General features: G+C 42.4%; 1 protein-coding gene across 3 annotated transcripts in view; it reads left to right on the forward strand.

The window, feature by feature from the left end:
* Positions 1-20,578, forward strand: part of Cacna1d (calcium voltage-gated channel subunit alpha1 D) — a 312,883-nt gene that overhangs the window by 227,185 nt on the left and 65,120 nt on the right. For all 3 annotated transcript variants that reach the window (XM_027947780.3, XM_027947782.3, XM_027947777.3), the window contains 10 exons: positions 3,320-3,480; positions 4,451-4,676; positions 4,810-5,017; positions 8,655-8,775; positions 12,091-12,205; positions 12,720-12,789; positions 13,622-13,688; positions 14,410-14,557; positions 16,939-17,068; positions 19,960-20,019. In XM_027947780.3, coding sequence (XP_027803581.2) covers positions 3,320-3,480; positions 4,451-4,676; positions 4,810-5,017; positions 8,655-8,775; positions 12,091-12,205; positions 12,720-12,789; positions 13,622-13,688; positions 14,410-14,557; positions 16,939-17,068; positions 19,960-20,019 — 1,306 coding nt within the window. The remainder of the gene's footprint in view (positions 1-3,319; positions 3,481-4,450; positions 4,677-4,809; positions 5,018-8,654; positions 8,776-12,090; positions 12,206-12,719; positions 12,790-13,621; positions 13,689-14,409; positions 14,558-16,938; positions 17,069-19,959; positions 20,020-20,578) is intronic.

Here is a 20,578-nt window from a genome sequence, read left to right on the forward strand (position 1 = left end):
TAAAAATTCTAGAAGAAAGCAGGAGAAAATTCTTTATGACTTTGGGTTAGGCAAAGATTTCTTAAGATGTAATAATGTAGGATCTATAACAGGAAAATTTGATAAATTGGTCCTCATAAATATTAAAACTTCTGCTTCTGTGAGCGTGTATGTGGAGCTGGGGATTGAACTTAGAGGCACTCTTCCACTGAGGTACATTCCAAGGCCTTTTTAAAACATTTTTGAGACAGGGTGTAGCTAAGTTACTGAGGCTGGCCCAGAACTTGTGATCCTCCTGAGTTGCTGGATTACGGGCATATGCCACTGTGCCTGGCCCAAAACTTCTACCTTTATTGTTTTCTTAATAAATAAAGACAAACTGAAAACTTGGATAAAAATGTTTGCAAAACATATGCAAATCATATATGATAAATCTGTACATAAATGATTAATGTAAAGATAATAAGCAATAGTGTCCATAACAAGAAAACAACTCAATAAAAAATGGCAGAAAGTTTTATTGGCGTGTCACCAAAAAGAGATGTGGATGAAATGTCCATCAATCATTGGAAAAAAGGAATATTAAAATCACAATTAGAGACCACTACATGTATGTAAGAGTGGGTCAGATTTAAATGTCTAACAATACCACATTCTGACAAGGATGCTGATTGATGGGTATTTCTGTATAATATTGGTGGTCATGTTGAATGACAGCTCTTTCTCTCTCTCTTTTTAATGACAGCCTGTGGTTACAGTTCAGTGGTAGAGTGCTGTCTAACATGTACAAAGCCCTGGTTTCAATTACCAGTATGCCCACCCCACACCCCCCAAATTTAGTGATTTAGTAGTTTCTCTTTTTGCTGACCTAACAATTCTACTTATAAGGTATTTATATAAGAGAAATGATGATATATGCCTACTCAAAAGAGTTTACATAAATGTTTATAGCTGCTTTATTCATAATTACTCTAAACTGGAAGTAACCCAAATGTCCATCAAATGGTGAGTGGGTAGACAAATGGAGGTGTGTCCATATGGTATAATACTGCTTAGCAACAAGAAGAAAAAAAATGATACACGTAACAACATGGATGAATCTCTAAAGCATTTTTCTTTCCCTGTGTGAGAGAAGCTGGTCTCAAAAGGCTACACAAAGGCTGACTCTTTATATGACATTATGGATGAAACAAAATGCTGGTGACAGAAACCAGATCATAGTCATCAGGCAAGGAATAAGGTCGGTGGAATTGACTGCTCAAAGCTGTGAAGGAACTTTTTTGGGGATGGAGATTGTCACTTCTTTACTCTGTGTACCTAAAAAGAGTAAGCCTTACTATATGGAGATTACATCTCAAACCTGACTTTAAGGGAAAAAAAGAAAAAGCTCTTTCATGGTTCTCTGTTATTACAGGGCATAGAAAGGCCTTCATCATTTGGCTCCTGGCTCACCTTCTGCCTCAATTTGTGACAAACCTCCCATATTCCCCATTTGTAGAACGCTGGAATGTTCTCAGGGTTTTTTTTTTTAATATACATATTTTTTAGTTGTAGATGGACACAATACCTTTATTTTGTTTATTTATTTTTATGTGGTGCTGAGGATCGAACCCAGTGCCTCACACGTATGAGCCTCACACAACCCCAGCCCCTGTTCTCAGTTTTTAAAGGTGCCATTGTTTCTACCCCTTAAATGCAGTCTCCTCTGGGTGAATTGCCCTTCTACCTGCTTTCGGCATTATTCTCATTCATCCAAAGATCCAACCCAAATCTCTGCTTTTCAGAAGATTCCTTCCTGACTTCTCCAACAGACAATTGTATCTCCCTTCTCCTGACCAGTATTCTGTCTGAGACTAGCACTTGGCATGGATTTGTAATTGTCATTTACTTCAACCCTGAGTGCTTTCCAGGGACAATGCCTTCTTCATTTTCATCTACCCAGCACCGGGCACATAGTGCTCAGGAACTCTGGTCTGAGAGGACATGCAAGGCCACCAAGGTGTTCAGAGCCCAGTGAGGGGCAAGATGTAGATGTTACAGGTTTCCAGGTCTCCTAGATGTGGGACATCCTTGTTCCCTGTCACCATAGCACAGGATGGACCCATCAAGGCTGAGTCTTTTCAGGCTACCTTGCTTACGTGTGCTGAATTACATATCTCAGGAGAATCCCAGCTGTGCATGGGTAGAGTCGTGTGTCCTTGGTACTTTTTCTGTGAGGGCTGTTGTGTTTCTTTAACTAGAAACTGCACATTGGGAGCAATAACAAAAACACCTTGCTTGACTCAGGTCTTGGTAAGGAGTGGGCACAGTTCCTCCTTTGCTCACTTCCTGGGTCACGTTTTTTAAATGTCATAATCCAGCTGAGTCAGCCAGCGCTGCCTCTTGAAGGTGAATATTCCTCTTTAGTCAGGACCCTAGAGGAAGTGTCCCCATCCCTGTCAGTGAGGCAACTTGGCCCACAGAGCAGGGACTTTGTCACTGAGCTGATTCTTCCCTGGAATCCAGGTCACTGAGCAGTAGTCCATGGTACACTTCACCAACTACCCCCTTGTGGCAGATAATATTTTCTGGAAAGAGACAGGTTAAGGGAGAGAATATTTTCCCTAATTACAAACAGGGAACTGAAGGTGGGTGGAGGGCATGCTACTTTGTCTGTTTGGCTCAGCTCATTTTATTTTTATGAAAACACAACTCAATATTGGCTCTTTTTCTAAAGGTTTATTTTGAGCATCACTAGTTAGAAAGGGCACCTGATGACTCAGTATTAAGACTCATGTCCTCCTTGGCTTTGACAACCACCAGGTTCCAGAGGAACCCCAAAGATTTATGAAAGAATTTAAAGCTTCCCTAAAAAGAAAACTATGATTTTGGAGAACTTGGTTGCTTGATAAATTCTGTATGATGATTGAGAGGCTGTGAGCAGTGTATGTAGTAAGTGGCTGTCTGCACCCATACCAATAGATCCACACACCATCTGGGTTTATGAACTGCATATGTGTTCAGGTGCGGTGATGCATCTACATGTGGATCTATGAATATCTAGATTTTCTTACTCATTTGATGACTATATATGACAGATCCTGAAGTTATTTATAACCACAAAAGGGAAACCAAGCATAATCAAGTCAAGATTATACTTTTAAAAGTTGTATGTTAAGACCAATATTTATATTATGAGGTCTGCTAATTTTTATGCCATTTTTTCACTTTTTTTTTCTTCCTGAACCCCCAACCCAATCTGAACCTCTAGAGCGAAAGCCAGATTCTTTGTCCACGAGGTTTATTGGACTTGCAGATGCCGTATCTGTCATATTGGGAGTAATGTTTGCTTATCTTTCAGCCGACGCTGGCGTCGCTGGAACCGATTCAATCGCAGAAGATGTAGAGCTGCCGTGAAGTCTGTCACGTTTTATTGGCTGGTTATTGTCCTGGTGTTTCTCAACACATTAACCATTTCCTCTGAGCACTACAATCAGCCAGACTGGTTGACGCAGATTCAAGGTATGAGTGGAAGCTGTGCTCTTTTTGTTCCAAGTTAGAGATTCTTGTGGCTAAAGGCTATTAGTATTATCTGATCAATAATAATACTAAACAATTTAGTATTAGTAATGAAGTATTGTATCTACTGAGGGCTATTTTGGAAAAACAGTCCAAACGCAGGCAATCCCATAGTACCTTGGAGCTGATTCATGCTGAGCATCTCCTTGTCCTAGCACTGAGACAGCCTAGGATCCAGGAATCTTGGAGTTGGAAGGACCTTCTCCCTGCCCCTTTTGGAAGCTTTATTTTAATTTAATTTTATTTATTTTATTGAAAGCTTAATTTTATCTATCGGAAGCTTTATTTTTGGCAAATGCTTTTGGTTTTCCTCCTTCAAACGTCCAGAAATCGGGGTTGGGGAGTTGAAGGTCATCCCCAAAGCCAGCCCAGTCTGAGCTTGACAGTTTTGAGATCTTAAGAAATCCTCCCTTACATCTGTTTCCTCTACCTCTTAAGCCTGCTTAGCAGTATTTCCTGCTGTTAAAAATGACATTGGTAGGCGCACTTCTGATATCAGTGACATAAACCAGACTAGACAGGTTTCATGTTTGGGTGCCATGGAAAGGGAAAAAACATCCATATTGAAACCCACATTTTAAAAATTCATGCAGAATCATGAATTTTTAGTGCAAGAGAGCTCTAGAGATTGTGTGATAAGCTGCCTCTATCCGTTTTATAATCAGTGAAACTGAGGCCCAGAGAATCAAATAACTATTCCATATTTGCACATCTAGTTAGTAGCAGTGCCACTACCAGAACTCAGCAGAGAACAGACTATCATTAATGCCATATTTTTGTCGTGTATAATAAAAGAGAAAGCATTGGTGTGTTTCCTATGGGGACTGATGGGAAGGAGGTACCAGGAGAAGAGGAGCTGGATGGAGCCTCTCTCACACGAGGTCTTGAGGATGCGTGCCTTCTGTCTTTCCAGATATCGCTAACAAAGTCCTCCTGGCTCTGTTCACCTGTGAGATGCTGGTAAAAATGTACAGCTTAGGTCTCCAGGCATATTTTGTCTCTCTCTTCAACCGGTTTGATTGCTTTGTGGTGTGTGGCGGAATTACTGAGACCATCTTAGTGGAACTGGAAATCATGTCCCCTCTGGGAATCTCTGTGTTCCGGTGTGTGCGCCTCTTGAGAATCTTCAAAGTGACCAGGTAAGGAAATGTGTGTGTGTCTTGCCACAGGTGTTTTCTCAGTAAGAGGTGGCCATCAGTCCAGTCTCTGGTCAGAGGATGTTCTGCTCTGTCCTGCAGAGCTCTGGGCTCACACCCTCATCTTGACTTGTAGGCATTGGACCTCTCTGAGCAACTTGGTGGCATCCTTGTTAAACTCCATGAAGTCTATTGCTTCATTGTTGCTTCTGCTCTTTCTCTTCATTATCATCTTTTCCTTGCTTGGGATGCAGCTGTTTGGAGGCAAGTTTAATTTCGATGAAACGCAAACCAAGCGAAGCACCTTCGACAACTTTCCCCAAGCCCTTCTGACAGTATTTCAGGTGAGTCCTTCCTTTTGCCCTCCTCCTGTCCCAGAAAAACACACTGTAAGCAACAGCTAAACCCCAGCCTTCTTGTTGGCTTACAGCTCAGGAAGATAAAAATATTCCATTTTTTATTAGTAATCTTGGGCCTCATGATACCGGGTAAATTTTATGCCCTACGAATTGTTTGTTTGCATCATCCTCCAGATGTTGATTGAGGGGATTTATCGAATCTTGTTTTTTAAGACCTCTAGCTATGTTTCAAAACAATAAACCCCAAATCCTCTTGTGCTGATTTTGATCACTTCCAAGTTTAGAACTCTAGTTATAATAGATTGATGTGAAGAAATAAATTTGGAAGCCTGGATACTTTGGTGTAGAGTTGAGTAGTGGTGGCCTTCTGCCCTCTTCTGTCCTGCCACTATGATGTGAGGACACAGGCTCTGAGGATGGCTCTCCTGTCAGGGCTTCTATGGGCACTGGGCTGGATGGCAGTGATCATCTCAGAGGGGCACAGATGGCTCTGCCTCTTAAGGAGCAGCATGCCCTCCCCCTTCCTGACTGCGAGCTGTGGGGTCTGAGCCCTCTCCACGTGCCCAGAGCTGAACCTCTTCCTTGGACAGGCCTGACAGATGTGTTTAGAACTCCCATGCACCCTCGTTGCTTTTCATCCAAGCCCTGCTAGATACACGGGTGTTTGGGGGAAGGGCACGAAACAGATAGGTCCCAGGGTGGCTCTTTCTGTGCCTAGCTTGATGACCTTGGATGAGTCACTTACTCTTTTCTGAAGAAACACAGAGACTAGAGGGAATGATATGTAAGATTCTTTCTCACACAGTTATTTAAGATGTATGCATTTTGATATATCACCCATAGATGGGATATAATTACTCATTTTTCTGAGTGTACATGTTGCAGAATCATATTGGTCATGTAGTCACATATACACATACAGTAATAATGTCTGTTTCATTCTACTGTCTTTCCTACCACACATCCCCTCCTCTTCCCTCCCATCACATTCCTCTACATAATCTAAGGTAATGCTATTCTTTCCTAGTGCTCCCCGCCTTATTGTGAATTAGCATCTGCATATTGGAGAAATCATTTGGCCTTTGGTTTTTGTGGGATTGGCTTATTTCACTTAGCATGATATTCTCCAGCTCCAACCACTTACTGGCAAATGCCATAATTTCATTCTTCTTTAAAGCTGAATAATATTCCATTGAGTATATACACCACATTTTCTTTATACATTCATCTATTGAGGGACATCTGGGTTGGTTCCGTATTCTAGTTCTTGTGAATTGACCTTCTGTAAACACTGATGTGGCTGCATCACTGTAGCATGCTGATTTTAAGTCCTTTGGGTATAAACCAAGGAGTGGGATAGCTGGGTCAAATGATGGTTCCATTCCCAGTTTTCTGAGGAATCTCCATACTGCTTTCCATAGGGGTTGCATCAATTTGAAGTCCCACCAGCAATGTATGAGTGTACCTTTTCCCCACATCCTCACCAGCATTTATTGTTGCCTGTATTCTTGATGATTGCCATCTGATAGGAGTGAGATGAAATCTTAGAGTAGTTTTGATTTGCATTTCTCTAATTGCTAGAGATGTTGAACACTTTTTCATATATTTGTTGATCAATTGTATTTCTTCTGTGAAGTGCCTATTCAGTTCCTTGGCCCACTTATTGATTGGGTTATTTGGTTTTTTTTTTTTTTTTGGTGTTAAGTTTTTTGAGTTCTTTATATATCCTAGAGATTAATGCTTTATTGGAGGTGCATGTGCTAAAGATTTTCTACCAATCTGTAGGTTCTCTCCTCACTTTATTATTTCCTTTGCTGAGAAAAAGCTTTTTAATTTGAATCCATCCAATTTATTAATTCTTGATTTTACTTCTTGTGCTTAAAACAAATAAAAAAAATTAAAAAATAAGGACAAAAAATCTATGGAATTATCATATGGACCCTGTTTTTTTTAAAAAAAAAAATTCTTAAATTTTGCTGGTCAGAATGACTACTGGTCAATCATTCTTTTCTCTAATTTCTTTCAGAGGAACCCGTGTCTTCCCCCGCCCCCCTTTTTTTAAAGCATGCATATGGCACAAAATTCAAGTGTTATAAACCAAAATAGCATGACAGTTCTCCCACTGGTCACTAATTTCTTATTCTAGGAGGCAACTACCATTAAACAGCTTCTTGTAATTCTTAGACATGTATTTGCTCAAAGACACAAATCAAACTACCTGCCTACCTAGGGATGAATCTACACAGATGGTCACTCACTCTACAGACTATTTGGCATTTTTAAAATCACTTACAGTGTCCTCAAGAGCCTTCCTGCTTGGTGTATAAAAGGTCACCTCCTCTTTTTAAATTCAGCATAATTCTGTGGTGTGGATTGCCATAAATTATGAAGACAGTCACTTGCAGATGAATATTTAGTGTGTTCAGTCTTGGCTCATATAAACAGGGCTCTAGTGGGTGGCCTTGAACAACCAGGACACAAGGGGCACATGTGAGAATAGATGTGTAGGACAAATTCCCAAAAGTGGGATTGCTAGTTTAAAGGGTGTGACTATTTTAAACTTTGATACCTTTGACAAAGTGCTCTCATTATAATTGTAAAGAGAGCAATGTGGAGACTACCCATTGCCTGCTCCTTTTCACCACAGTTGGTATTCATGCTTTGATTGTCACCTAACAGATGAAAATGGTATCTCATTGTAATTTTATCAGGAGTTAAGTTGACCATCTTTTCATAAGAACCATTTATAGTTCTTTTTCTGTGAATTTATCTTATCATTTGCCACTTTTGTGGTTTGATTTTGATCTGCAACAGTTTGAATTTTTACAATATCTAGTTCAAATAGAAAATATAGAAGTTCTCTCTCACTGGAAGATTGCATTTAAAAAAAATCACTGTCCATATTCATCTGATTCAATTTTGGAAGGGACTCTATTATGAAGTATCATTAGAAGCGAAGATAAATTTTAAATTTCAGGTGGTTGATTGTATTTTCCCTTGAGATCATTAGTAGACTTATAGGAGACATTTAGAATTCCCCACTTATAAAAACTCATAGATTTGATTTTTTTCATTTCCATATTTGATTAACTATGGAATGCTATGCAGAGGTTACAAAGAATGACGTTAATTTATTAATATAGAGAGTCTTCAGGAAATAATTTTGAATGGTTTAAAAAAAGAAAAGGCCAGTTTCAGAAAAATTCATATAACATAGTACCCTGTATGTCTAAAAAAAAAAAAAAAAGTCAGAAAAGACACCAATTGGCTCCTTTTTCTGGGTGTGAGTATGTGTATTTAAATTCATAGACAACGTTCCTGGAGAGACATCACCAACATCGTACTGTCTGGGGAGAGGATGAAAAACTGGTCTGAGGTATAATTTTAAAAAGTCTATATATCCTGTATGTAAAGATTTTTTTCATTTGAAATATTGACTCATGTATTTGTGTCATTAAAAATAATGTTTGGAAAATTCTATGGGATAACAGATGGATTTATCCCATGCAACCTGGACTGTGGAAGATGGCTTACCCCAGATTTAAGCAGCCTCCAAGGAGCTCTGGGGGAGCAAGATGGGTCTTGCATCTCCTGCTCTATCACTCTGCTTCTGGCTTCCTAGATTCTGACAGGTGAGGACTGGAATGCTGTGATGTATGACGGCATCATGGCTTACGGAGGCCCGTCGTCCTCAGGAATGATCGTCTGCATCTACTTCATCATCCTCTTCATCTGTGGTAACTGTATCCTTCAGGCCCCCCCAGGGCTGTGTTGTTGTTGTCATTGGCTTGTTTTTTTGTTTTTTTCTCCCTGAATTTCCTGTGGCACTGGTGGTGGCCACACCTGTGGTGGGGAGGTATGTGTCTTCACCTTATTGGCTCTCTGTAGTCCTCTGTGTCGCTGGGGGATGGCACAGTGCAAGCAGAGTTCCAGAGAGGCTGTGAGGAATGCAGCTGGCTGAGCCAAGCCTTTCCAGGGAGAGAGGGCACATGTGCTGGTGCCAGGCCATCCGGCTGGGAGGCATGTTTCCCATACAAGTCTCAGGGCATGGCCTAGGGCAAGCCAGGTGGTTCCCTGTGCTGTTATCCTTGGGAGGTTAATGCTGTATCTCTCTCAAGATCTTAAGACCTTCATGACGAGGAGTGGGGGCATCTTTCATGGCTTGACCTGTGCTGCCCTGAACCTAATCTTATTTTGCTGACCTATGCATCTTTGGGTCTCATGTGTTCATTGGCTGACTTCTCTCGCATGCATATACATATAAGTATTTTTTTAGTTGTAATTGGACACAATACCTTTGTTTTATTTTTATATGGTGCTGAGAATCAAACCCAGCTCCTCGCACATGCTAGGCAAGCGCTCTACCACTGAACCACAACCCCAGCACCCCCACCCCATGTAACTTTTTTTTTTGACTCATTTCACTCCTCTTCCCTGCCAAAAGGCAATCTCTTAAGACTTCTGAAATTGGCCCTCAGGTTATTTATGCAGACCCTCTAATCTTGGGCTGTGTCTATTTTATCTCTAGGTCCTAGTACAAAACTTGGCACACAGAAGCCCTCAGAAATATGTTGTGAGAACTGAGCAATTGTACAACATAAGAATACCATCTCTTGACTTTCACCCTTCTAATTTAAGAATCCTAACCTGGTTCTTCTCCTAAGGAGATCCTGATCCTGTTAGCTGTTTCCCCTTTAATCTTCTTTGGCTCACTGATGAATTTTCTTCAGTGTTGAAACCCTAGTGCAAACTTGTCCTGTATTCCTCAGGGACAATGTTTTATACTATGAGGGTTCTATTTTTAAAAATCTCATTTCAGCATATATACATTCTACTAGTCCCTGACTCAATCCTAACATCCCTCCTCCAGGGAACCACCTCTGCCTTGTCTCCTGCCCAGAGATGAACTCATCCACCTCTAAAGCTCCCATCAGATTGTGTTTGTTTCTCCCTGTGTGCAGGGTCTGCCGCTACTGAAATTGGGGTGGGCACTCCTCCATCTTCCTAAATGGATGACAGCTCCTTGAGTCAGGAATCATCTTTTCTGTATTTGCATTTATCACTATCAGACAGGACCTTGTGCTTAGTTGGCCTTTGGTAAATGTTTGTTACATGAATGGTCAATATTTTCTTTGTCTGCTCTCCTCATGATTTGCTCTTAAGGTCACAGCAGAATACCAGATTTGAGCCTGAAGAGAAGTATTCCCTGGCTCTACTTCTCTCTGATTCCATGTTGATGCTTTAAGAGTTGTTCATAAACTGGGCACATGAACAGCTGGATGGATGCTTATAATCTCAGCTACTCAGGAGGCAGAGGCAAGGATCACAAATTTGCAGCCAGCCTCAGCAACTTAGAACCTATCTCAAAATAAAATAAAGGGTTGGGGATATTGCTCTGTGGTAGTACTTGCCCTATCATGTACAAGACCCTGGGTTCAATTGCTAGTACTCGAGAGGAAAAAAAAAAATGTTCATGTTTTCTGTCCCCAACTAAAATAGATGCTCTATTTTGTCATATTTCTGCCCATGTTCTGGGTATCCATAGCATGGCTTGGAATGTCAGGTGCTTGGTAGGTCTTTTTGAATGAATTTCAGAGCACACCACTCTTTAGGAGGATCTGGGTAATGTCTTTAAATGCAGATGATGGGTTTTTACTCCTGGAAACCATCTGTTACTAGCTTGTAAGACCTTGCTGTGGTTTATTAGTCAAGATTTGCTTTCTGCTCCCCAGAAGAGCTTAGTGTTGTAAGGCTAGAGAGGTGATTCCTTCTTCATTGGGGTCATTGAGAGAAATCCCCAATATAACTATTCCCAGCACTAACTCCTTCCAAACCAGCCTCGATCCATGCCCATCAGAGGAGTTTCCAAGCACGTGTTTCCGAGATGCCTCCAGCCCAGGACAAATTGCTTCCTCAGGCTCATTGTAGTGCCAGTTAAAAAAATAGACTAACATTTCAAAGGCATTTTCAAAGTCTTAATATAATTCACTCACGTTTCTATCCTCTTTAAAGCCTTGAATAGAATTAGTCAAGCATGATATCCCCTCACAGAGATCTCATCATCAGTCCCTTGTTAGGTTATGTTGGTTTATGTGTTCAGCAACCCAGATGAGATTTCAGATTGCACAGGCACATGGGGCAGTGGTGTGCTGCTGCTCTCTCGGGGGCCCTGGGGTCCTACAGTTTTGCCTACAGGTGACTGGGTGTCAGGCAGACAGAAGCATTCATTATAGTCCAAGGCCTTCTCGTTTATTGCTGTCTGATCGCTGTGCTTTTATAAAATGTTCTTAACTGCTATAAATAAGAAACAGGCATCTTCTGATTTGAGAGCCTTTGAAATGTTTTTCAAGGAAACCACATGCACAATTTTATAGTAAAAGCCAGAAAATGATAATAACCCCTAACAACTTGTTCATCTAACTCTTTACTATTTGCAAAACTCAGGCTCACCCATAATAATTAAATATCTAGCCACAATGGGACTATTCAGAAGATAGCCCTGCAGCGTCAGGGGGAAGGTCCAACATGTTGCCATCAAATGGTGTTTGTGGAGTGAAGGAAAGAATGAGGTGTCTGCAGACTCTGAAGGCCATTTCAGAGGAGGTCTCACACTGTCCTGTGCAGAAGGAATAACATGTAGCCTTTGAAGGAGTCCAGTTTGGAAAGTACTCCCCTGAATATGTATGTTATGGTGCAAGTTTTCAAAGAAGTAAAATAAAACACAAGGTACTTTTTAATGATACCATGTGTGTTACAGATTGCTTTACACCGTATGTATCAGCTATAGATACATTTATATATAAGAAAATATACACATACAAGGAAATGTTGAAATTTGTAGGTTTTCATGAGTTTCAGTAAACCTTGATCTTTTTTTTCAGACTGTCTCCTGAGGTTTCGTGTGTGTGTGTGTGTGTGTGAAAGCAGGGTCCTAGACCTCTGGTTTTACCAAGTGAGTATAGCATGAGGGTTAGTTGCCTGCTACTCACCTCCTAGAACACATTTCCATAAGGGGTTGCATTTAGAAATGTGTTGTACCCTTAAAAATTTCAAATTAGATATTCTACTGAATGTCTTCTTGGCCATCGCTGTTGACAATTTGGCTGATGCGGAAAGTTTGAATACTGCTCAGAAAGAGGAAGCTGAAGAAAAGGAAAGGAAAAAGATTGCCAGGTAAATCCCATTTTCACCTGAAATATTTGCTCAGTGGTACTTGGGGAGCCCAGCTGCCTGGGAGGCCTGGTGGACTCAGATGTGTTTCAGAGCAGCTGTAGCCTCATGCTGCTGATTTTTGGTGATTGTGGGTAACCATGTGGTAGATCAAAGAGGAGGGAATATTGGGCAGAAGCCAGGCCCTTGGCTCTTACCCTTGGAGCTGAAAATGGGAGTCATGCATCCCCGTGCTTAAAGAATCACTGCAGTTAATTTTGGCATCATAAAATAAATGATGCATTCAATGCTGATTAGCTCTTGGATGAGAATTTTAATAAGGTGATCTGTGTGATGAATCCATTGCATTAGATGAACAGGAAGGTCTGAGTTTGGATTATACTGTGCTCTTGCTGTTAGTGTTGTTCCCAATTAAATTCTGTCCCTCACTGGGGGCACTGTTGATTCAGACTCCTGATTAGCATTTTTATACATAGTAATATAGTTATTTGGTTTCTTGTGTTTGTTTTCACTGTAGAAAAGAGAGCCTAGAAAATAAAAAGAACAACAAACCAGAAGTCAACCAGATAGCCAACAGTGAAAACAAGGTATTTGTTTTTAAATAACTTCTTCTTCTGATTTGCCTCAAAGTGATTCTTCTGGTATCTCCATAAATGTATGACATATGCTGTGAAAGTATCTTGTGTATTATGTTCGGGTATGAAAAGCAGAGCATGCTGTACAGATGGCTGGTTTACCAGAGGGGTGAGCTGGCTGTCAAGCCACATTTCACCAGAGAACCCAATGATAAATGTTTTATTAGTTTGTCCACTTATTTTTTCTTTGTTGAAATATCGTGGTTGAGATCACAGTAGTGTCTTCTGGGTGGGTATGATAGTCAGGGATTTTTAGTAGATGTCTGTTCCCAGCAGCAATCCCAGGATCAAGTGGTCTGGGAGGCCTCAGGTCTCTGCTGTCAAACTTCATCCCACTTATGATAGCTCTGGATGTTTCATTCATTTGTTTGTTTGCTCACTGAGTTGAGAAACACTTAGAGTGGTGACTACGTGTCAGACCCTGGGGATTTAAGAAGGAAGAAGACTGTAGAGTCCCTGCCTCCATGGAGCCTGCCGTATAGTGGAGAGACGGGAATTTCAATGTGGTTATCTTGTGGTGTGTGTGACTGCACTGGGACAGCATAAGGATGGACCCTGCTGACCATGACTGGGTTGGCATTCTATTTCCATCTCCCTTCAGGCCTTCTGTCTGAAACAGAATCGCCCATCTGCCTGTCCCTTCACACTCGCTCACTCACAGATGTACACTTGGGAGAGAAGCTCCCTTCCCTGTGCTGAATGGCAGGGTTGGCCCTTCACTTGGGCACTCTGAAGTGCATTTAAGCCAGTCTCTCTTCCTCCCAAGTTGTCTCTGTCATCCTAGGTTACAATTGATGACTATCGAGAGGAGGACGAAGACAAGGACCCTTACCCACCGTGCGATGTGCCAGGTATGATGAAGGCCAGAGATGGGCTCTCAGCTTGTAAGTGGTGTGGCTTTGCTACCACCCTGTGACTTGCTGCTGAGTCTGTGACTGGGGTGGTCCCAGTCAGGGTCACACTATGCTGCTGAGGTCCCCAAGGCCATGGACCCACTTGCCCCATGGACCAGTTAGCTCCACATCTTACAATGGTCACAACTCTAATTCCAGGTGGTGGGAAGGGGAGGTGTGGGTGAATCAGGTTAGGCCCAAATTTTTCCAGGAAAACTCTACAGGAGACCGGTTGTTAGTACTCACCTGACACATTTGCGTTTGATGGATGCCTTATCAGCTGATAACGGTGGGGCTGTGGAATTGGTAGGCCCAGGAGCTACTTGTCTGTGACTTGAAGTCTCTCATGGTGGTTTTTCAAACTGAAGCCATGCAAGGAAGGAGGTTTCTAGGGAAGCAGCCAGTGCTGAGAGGGCAGCCACCTTTATTGGTGGTCAGGGAACCTCATTTCTACAGCTGCACACACTCACCAGACAGTGGCACATCCAGCCCCCACACTTATTCAGTCCATGTTCTCTGGAGAAGCAGGAAAGTCTTGATTTTATTAATTTTAAGCCATTAAAATTAAATCTTAATTTATTATTAATTTTAAGCCATATTTTAATATGAAATCAAGGATGATAATTCAAACCCAAATGCTGTCTTTATTTCATGCCTATAAAAAGTGTTTCATTTAAAGTAGGTGAAGAGGAAGAAGAGGAGGAAGAAGATGAACCTGAGGTTCCCGCTGGTCCCCGTCCTCGCAGAATCTCGGAGTTGAACATGAAGGAGAAAATTGCCCCCATCCCTGAAGGGAGCGCTTTCTTCATTCTTAGCAAGACCAACCCGTAAATACCTGCTTCCTAGTCCCATCACTGCCACCTTTCTGCAGTGACCCTAGTTTGAGGATGGCTGGCGGGGCGGGGGGGGGGGGAGGGCGCAGGAGCGGGTGGTGAGGGAAAGTGGTTTATAGCCCTGTTCTGAACCTGAATGTCCCATAATTCCCCCAAGTTTTCTCCAGCTGCTCTCCTGCTCTATTCTTGCTTTCCCGTCAGTTCACGTCTTCCTAGCCTCCTTGTTCCTATGGGGACCTGGGAGGAGTGTGTTCACGGTTTTCCTCCATCATAATCGGGGCATGGAAGCAGCAGTAGGTGAATACGCGCTCACCAAAATACCCCAACTGAAGCCCACTACTCTGGTGTTCCCCCATTGCTCATTCCTAGGACCCCTTCTTAACTAGTGGATTTTGCCTTAAGATGCTTTGTAGGATGAGAGTTTTGTGATCAAGTTCCAAATAGCATCTTTATCCTCAGATCCTGTTTAGGTGATCTTTTTTCCTATTGAGCTTTATGCCAAGTAATGTTGCACAACGGTATTTTATAGATTATAAGTCTTTGATTCAACACTGTGATACTCTGCTTAAAATAGCACTTCTCATGTTAAGATGATAAGGTGCTTACCAGGAACATGGTAATGACTCATGTACTGTAAGAGGAAGAAGTTTATTTCCTAGCTGGTTTCTAGGTTTTATTCATCATAGATTAAGTGAACTGCTGGGAGGATAGGTGACTCCTGGAAAGGCTTCTAGAACTACAGTAGTTCTTGACTGTCAGAGAGGAATGCTATATAATTCGGAAGCCCTAGGGAGATACAGGTGGGAAGCAACGAGTCCTTAGGACCCGAAGATTTGATGATTGTTTTATAGCTCATCACTGTTTGGATGCCCATAGGGGTGGTTGGTGGTGATGGGGGATCATTGTACTAATGTTACTGACACCTACAGCTCACTGTGTATACACATGTCAAAGGAATGGGCTGATTTTCTCCCAAATGTTGTGAACACTTCTGCCCTCCCTGCCTTGCAGAGTCTTGCCCAATCTAGGTGCTAACAACTTGCAAGCTCTCCAGGGGATACATGCAGCTTTGAGAAACCCCAAAAGAGAGGTCTCGGAGTGAGGGGTCACCTTCATATAAAGTTGACTCCAGTTTTGAAAATGATTTCAAAAGAAAACATATATATATATATATATGAAAAAGTGAAACAGAACAACAAAACCCTTTAAATTCTGAAGTCAAATATTGAAGGTAAGGATACTACTACGTCAAAGGTAGCAGGAGAGGTTCTGGTGACCCAGAGAGCCATTGTTACAGCCTGGAGTCCAGGGTACTGCTGTCCCTTGCTTCATGGGGCTGCAGGACTCAGTGGGAACCCCATCACACAAGGCAGAAAGATCCTTACGTGTTAGCAAGTAACATCATCAGATGTCGCTCTCACTTCCTGAGGAGGGCTTGTTGTGGGTCAACTCTAAAATTTAACATTTATGACTAAATCTCTAGGCAACAGGAGATTTCTTCAGTCCTCACTGCAGGTCACATTTTAGAACAGCAGTACAAGAAAGGAATTTGTCTCACTCTTTGCATTAAAATTAAAACTTTGGACAAATTGAATTTGACAGAGTTTAATTGAGCAAAGAATGATTCACAAATCAAGCAGCCCTGGGAACCAGAGAAGTTCAGAGAGCTAGACATTGCAATGTGGGCAGCAGCATTTATAGACAGAAAATGGAAGTGAGGGACAGAGACATCTTGACTGGTGACAGTGTGGCCTGTGCTTTATTTTAACATGGTCTGATCAGTTGGAAGCCTGGATTGGCTGAGGCTCAATGCTGTGATTGGCCGAGACTCGGCTTTTAGTTACAGAGTATACTCCTAAAATAGGCCTTCAATTAGTTCGCATATTAAGTTAGATTATAGTTTAGGTAGGGACTCAAGGTATGGAGCATCATTGGGCCAAATTTAGCTTAATTTGACACAGTATTCTTTCCAAGGCAGGGATGGTAAGCCATCAGGCTTCATGTCATAGTGGAAAACTTCACAGTTGGGCAGATCTGGGTTGGATATCTGCTCCTGGTCCTTATTTAGCTATGTTACCTTAAAGTTCTCTCACATCCATAAGCCTCAGTTTCCCTATCTTTTGAAGGATAGTAGTCTCTACTTCTAAGGATTCAGTGAAATGGTCTCTCTGAAACTCCAAGCACAAAGTTGGTTGCCCCATGTGCCCCAGGGCCTGTGGCTGGTGACCAGGTCACTCTGATCTGTCCAGACAGGGGGCATGGGTAGCCTAGCAGACAACAATCCTCTTCCCAATCTCTCACTTCAGGGGCCCCATACTTTAAAGACCCCCGACTCTCATGTGGGCTCATTTCCATGCAGTGGCTTTCTCCCACAGGATCCGCGTGGGCTGTCACAAGCTCATCAACCACCACATCTTCACCAACCTCATCCTCGTCTTCATCATGCTGAGCAGCGCTGCTCTTGCGGCTGAGGACCCCATCCGCAGCCACTCCTTCCGGAACACTGTAAGCCTCTGAGAGAGGAGAGGTGGGTGGGGCTCCCTCGGGGGTCAGTACTGTTCCCTCTAAAGCAGAGGCCTTCCTAGGAAGAGGGCCTGTGGGGGTCCAAGAGGCTAAAGCTAGGGTAGGCCTCCAGTTCATCTGCAGGCATGATGGTTTCCAGTTTGGGAGTGCTGGAGCTAGCCTGAAGCTCTTATTTAGAACTGGTAGAGAAAATTTCTTTCTTGTATGGACTTAACTATACAAAGTTGCTCAGCTCTATTCTATTGCTGAGGAGAAATACAAGCCAGGGGGATGATAGGATGCCAGGTTGAGGGTCTAGCAAAGAGGAGGAACTTGAGGTTTTGTTGTGGCAGGAAGCGGTCATGCTAACAAAGTAAGAGGGTTTAATTTTTATTCATCAGTTTTCTAACTTGAGACAGTGCCCTCTGATGCTTCTATGTTGGAAAGAAACTTGTACTTAAATTAATTCTTGGCTCAGCAGCCTGGTATTAGCAATTCGGCTAATTCAGCATCAGAAAACTCCAAAGGCAAGACATTGTCAGAGAGCCAGTAGCCGGTGGACCACCAAGCATAGAGACTGGAATGCCATTCCAGTTATTACCAAGAAACCCTCCAGAGAGGAAGCCAGCCATTGTGTGCCATCAGGCATCACTGTCTCTGTGTGTCCAGTCTTTAGAGATTTTAGGATTAAGACACATCAGCATATCAATGCATCTCTCCCCATTTCCAGGGCATGGGAAACCTAATCTGTTGGAGTGATAAGACACACTCAGATATGTAGATAAAGAGCACCTTCTCCCCCCCCCCCAAGGCATGTGTTGGTGACAATTTAATGAGGAAGGTGCCCAGCCTATCTTAATCTGTTCTCACAGTTTAGGGCTTCTTTTAGAGAGCCACAAGGCCATCTTTACCTAGATTTTTAAATGGAATAAAGACCGCTTGTTGTTCTATCATAAAAATGATACACAAGGGAGGAAAAGGTGTTAGATAAAATAATCATTTCATGACAGATTAGATCAGGAGCTAGTTTTAAATACATATTGACCAGGAGTTAACTTACCTTGGGACTTTATTTCTTTTCTGTTATAATCTTTTCTTCATGAGTCTATTTACTTGATACTTTTTTTCCAGAACTGATGTTGTCTTTTTATTTTTTTCCAAATAGATGTGTGTATGTGTATTGCTTTTAAACAAACTGCAGTGTTTTCTTCTAACCTTAGCTGACTTCTTTGTGAAAAAGAAGATGGAAGCTGAGTTAGAAAGAACAACTTAGAAATCTAAGAATTCAGATTATCCCCTGGACACCAGGTGCCTGGGCACCAAGCCGACTTGGCAGCAGCATCTTTTTTGGCTGCCAGGTGCCTTCAACATTAATATCCCTACTGTGTCCCCTACTGTGTCCTAAGAGAAGGTCTTAGGGGCCTCACAGTTTATTGGAAACTGCCTTTCATTGCCTGGCCAAGAAACACAATCACATAGAAGTGTTTTGCAAATTTTACAAATCCCAGACACACAAACAGTTTGGAAAAGCAATTTCCCTCTAAAGACAGCTCCTCCTCTGAAGGGAGCTGGTCTGGAAGCAGAGATCCTTACCTTATTGTGAAGGGGCAGCAGAGCATCCCCTGAAGTGCTCCTATGTGTGAAACAACATGGTCCTGTGCTCTACTGGTACCTGTCAGCCCTCCTTCCTGCTCAGCAGTGCCTGTGACTGGCTGAGTACCCTGAGCAGGTGCCCCTCACCCTGTTCCCAGGATGCACATATCTTAAAGGAGTAGTCCTGGTGTTCACCAGAGTCCTTCCAACTCTGACATCTTCAGTTATTTCAGAACCACAGAGAACAATTGCCAGAAAGATCAATAGCCACATAGCCTTGCCTATTGCTAGAGTCTTGGCCGCCATCTTTGTGGTTCAGGGAGCTATGGCCAGTAGTTCCTTTTGAACAGCCTTGTTGGAGTCGGTCTTTTAGCTTCTGGCCTGATTTTCCTGACTGTAAGTCCCTATGGCCATGAGGGGAATAAAAGACTTCAGAAGGAGTTAATAGGATTGTGTTCTGAAAATGATGGCATTTTCAGAAATGCAGATAATGAAAATTCAAAGGCCAAGTCAGTCTCCTCTTTGAATGGGCCCAGCAAGGTAAAAAATCAACCTTAGGAAAGAGCAGTGAGTACATCTGCAGAGCCACAGACAGAGGAAGATGGGAAATCCCAAATCATACCTTGCAGACTGAACCAGCCCCCACACATGGGGGTGAGTGCTATTGTGCACAGTTTAAATAGGAATAAATAGAATGTTTAAATAGTTTGCAACGGGACATGTGGAAGCTTCTGGTTCCATTTGACACCAGTAATACCTTTGAAATTTTTTATTTTTTGAAGTGCTAGGGATCAAACCCAGGGCTTCACACACGCTAGACAAGTGTTCTGCTACTGAGCTACATCCCTAGCCCTGCCATTGACATCTTTCTTCTAACCTGAAACTTGCCGGGTGGTGACATACTTCATTCAGCCTCACACCCCCACCCCCAAACAGTTAAAACTCCAAAATGTACGTGACTGGCTTATTAGGGGCCACAAGTCATGACTAGAAGCAGTGCACTGATGAGGAAAGGTTGTCAATACAGCATTTTTAGAATCCAACCCCTTTTGGTCCAGGATACAGACCTGGGAAGCCAGTCAGCAGAGGGGCTAAAGGAGCCCCATGCCCCTGTCAGTTACAAAGAAGAGCTGTCATTGAACTGAGGTGGGTCCACAAGAGCATTTGTGGTCTACCTCCAGAGCAGCAGGGCTGTCCTGGGAGAGCAGTCTGGCCACGGTTGGGGGTTCTGCTGGTGGGCATGTAGCAGTCGGATCTTGTCCGGATGCTTTGTTCTCACTTCCACGTGTTGTGCCTTGCAGATACTGGGTTACTTTGACTATGCTTTCACAGCCATCTTTACTGTTGAAATCCTGTTAAAGGTAACGGCTTTTTCATTGATTCTCATTACTCTAAAGCAGCCATAGAATAATAGTTGCCATTCTTTGTTTACCTTCCAGATGCTAGGTTATGCAGATTATGTCTTCACTGGTACTTTTGCATTTGAGATCATTTTGAAGGTAACAGGCTACCCAGCAGTGTGTTTGAGGGCCTGCTCCTGTGTTTGAGACACAGGAAAGAAGCGTGAAGTGCTTTTGACTTTATTTATTTATTTATTTTTTGTCTTCTGTGGCCACGCTAAACTTTTTTCCCCCCTTTAACCAAAAGATTTTTTTCTGTGACCATTCCAACTTATTTTTGGTGGTGTTTCCTTTTTAATCTTTGAGTGCATGTAGGAGCTACTTTGGCTTCACAGTATAGTTACTAGGGAATTATATTTTGCTTCGTTAAAACAAAATCCTCTGAAATGAGTCCACTGATAACAGACATAGCACTGTGTGAACTTTCTTCTACCCTTCCTGACATCAGAGTCAGAGGAAAAACATTGATCCTATGAAGGGAATGTGTGTCTCCTCGTTTCCCTGACTGCACTATTCTCTC

This window comes from Marmota flaviventris, chromosome 1 (genome assembly GCF_047511675.1).
Source record: "Marmota flaviventris isolate mMarFla1 chromosome 1, mMarFla1.hap1, whole genome shotgun sequence".
NCBI classification, from domain to species: Eukaryota; Metazoa; Chordata; class Mammalia; order Rodentia; family Sciuridae; genus Marmota; species Marmota flaviventris.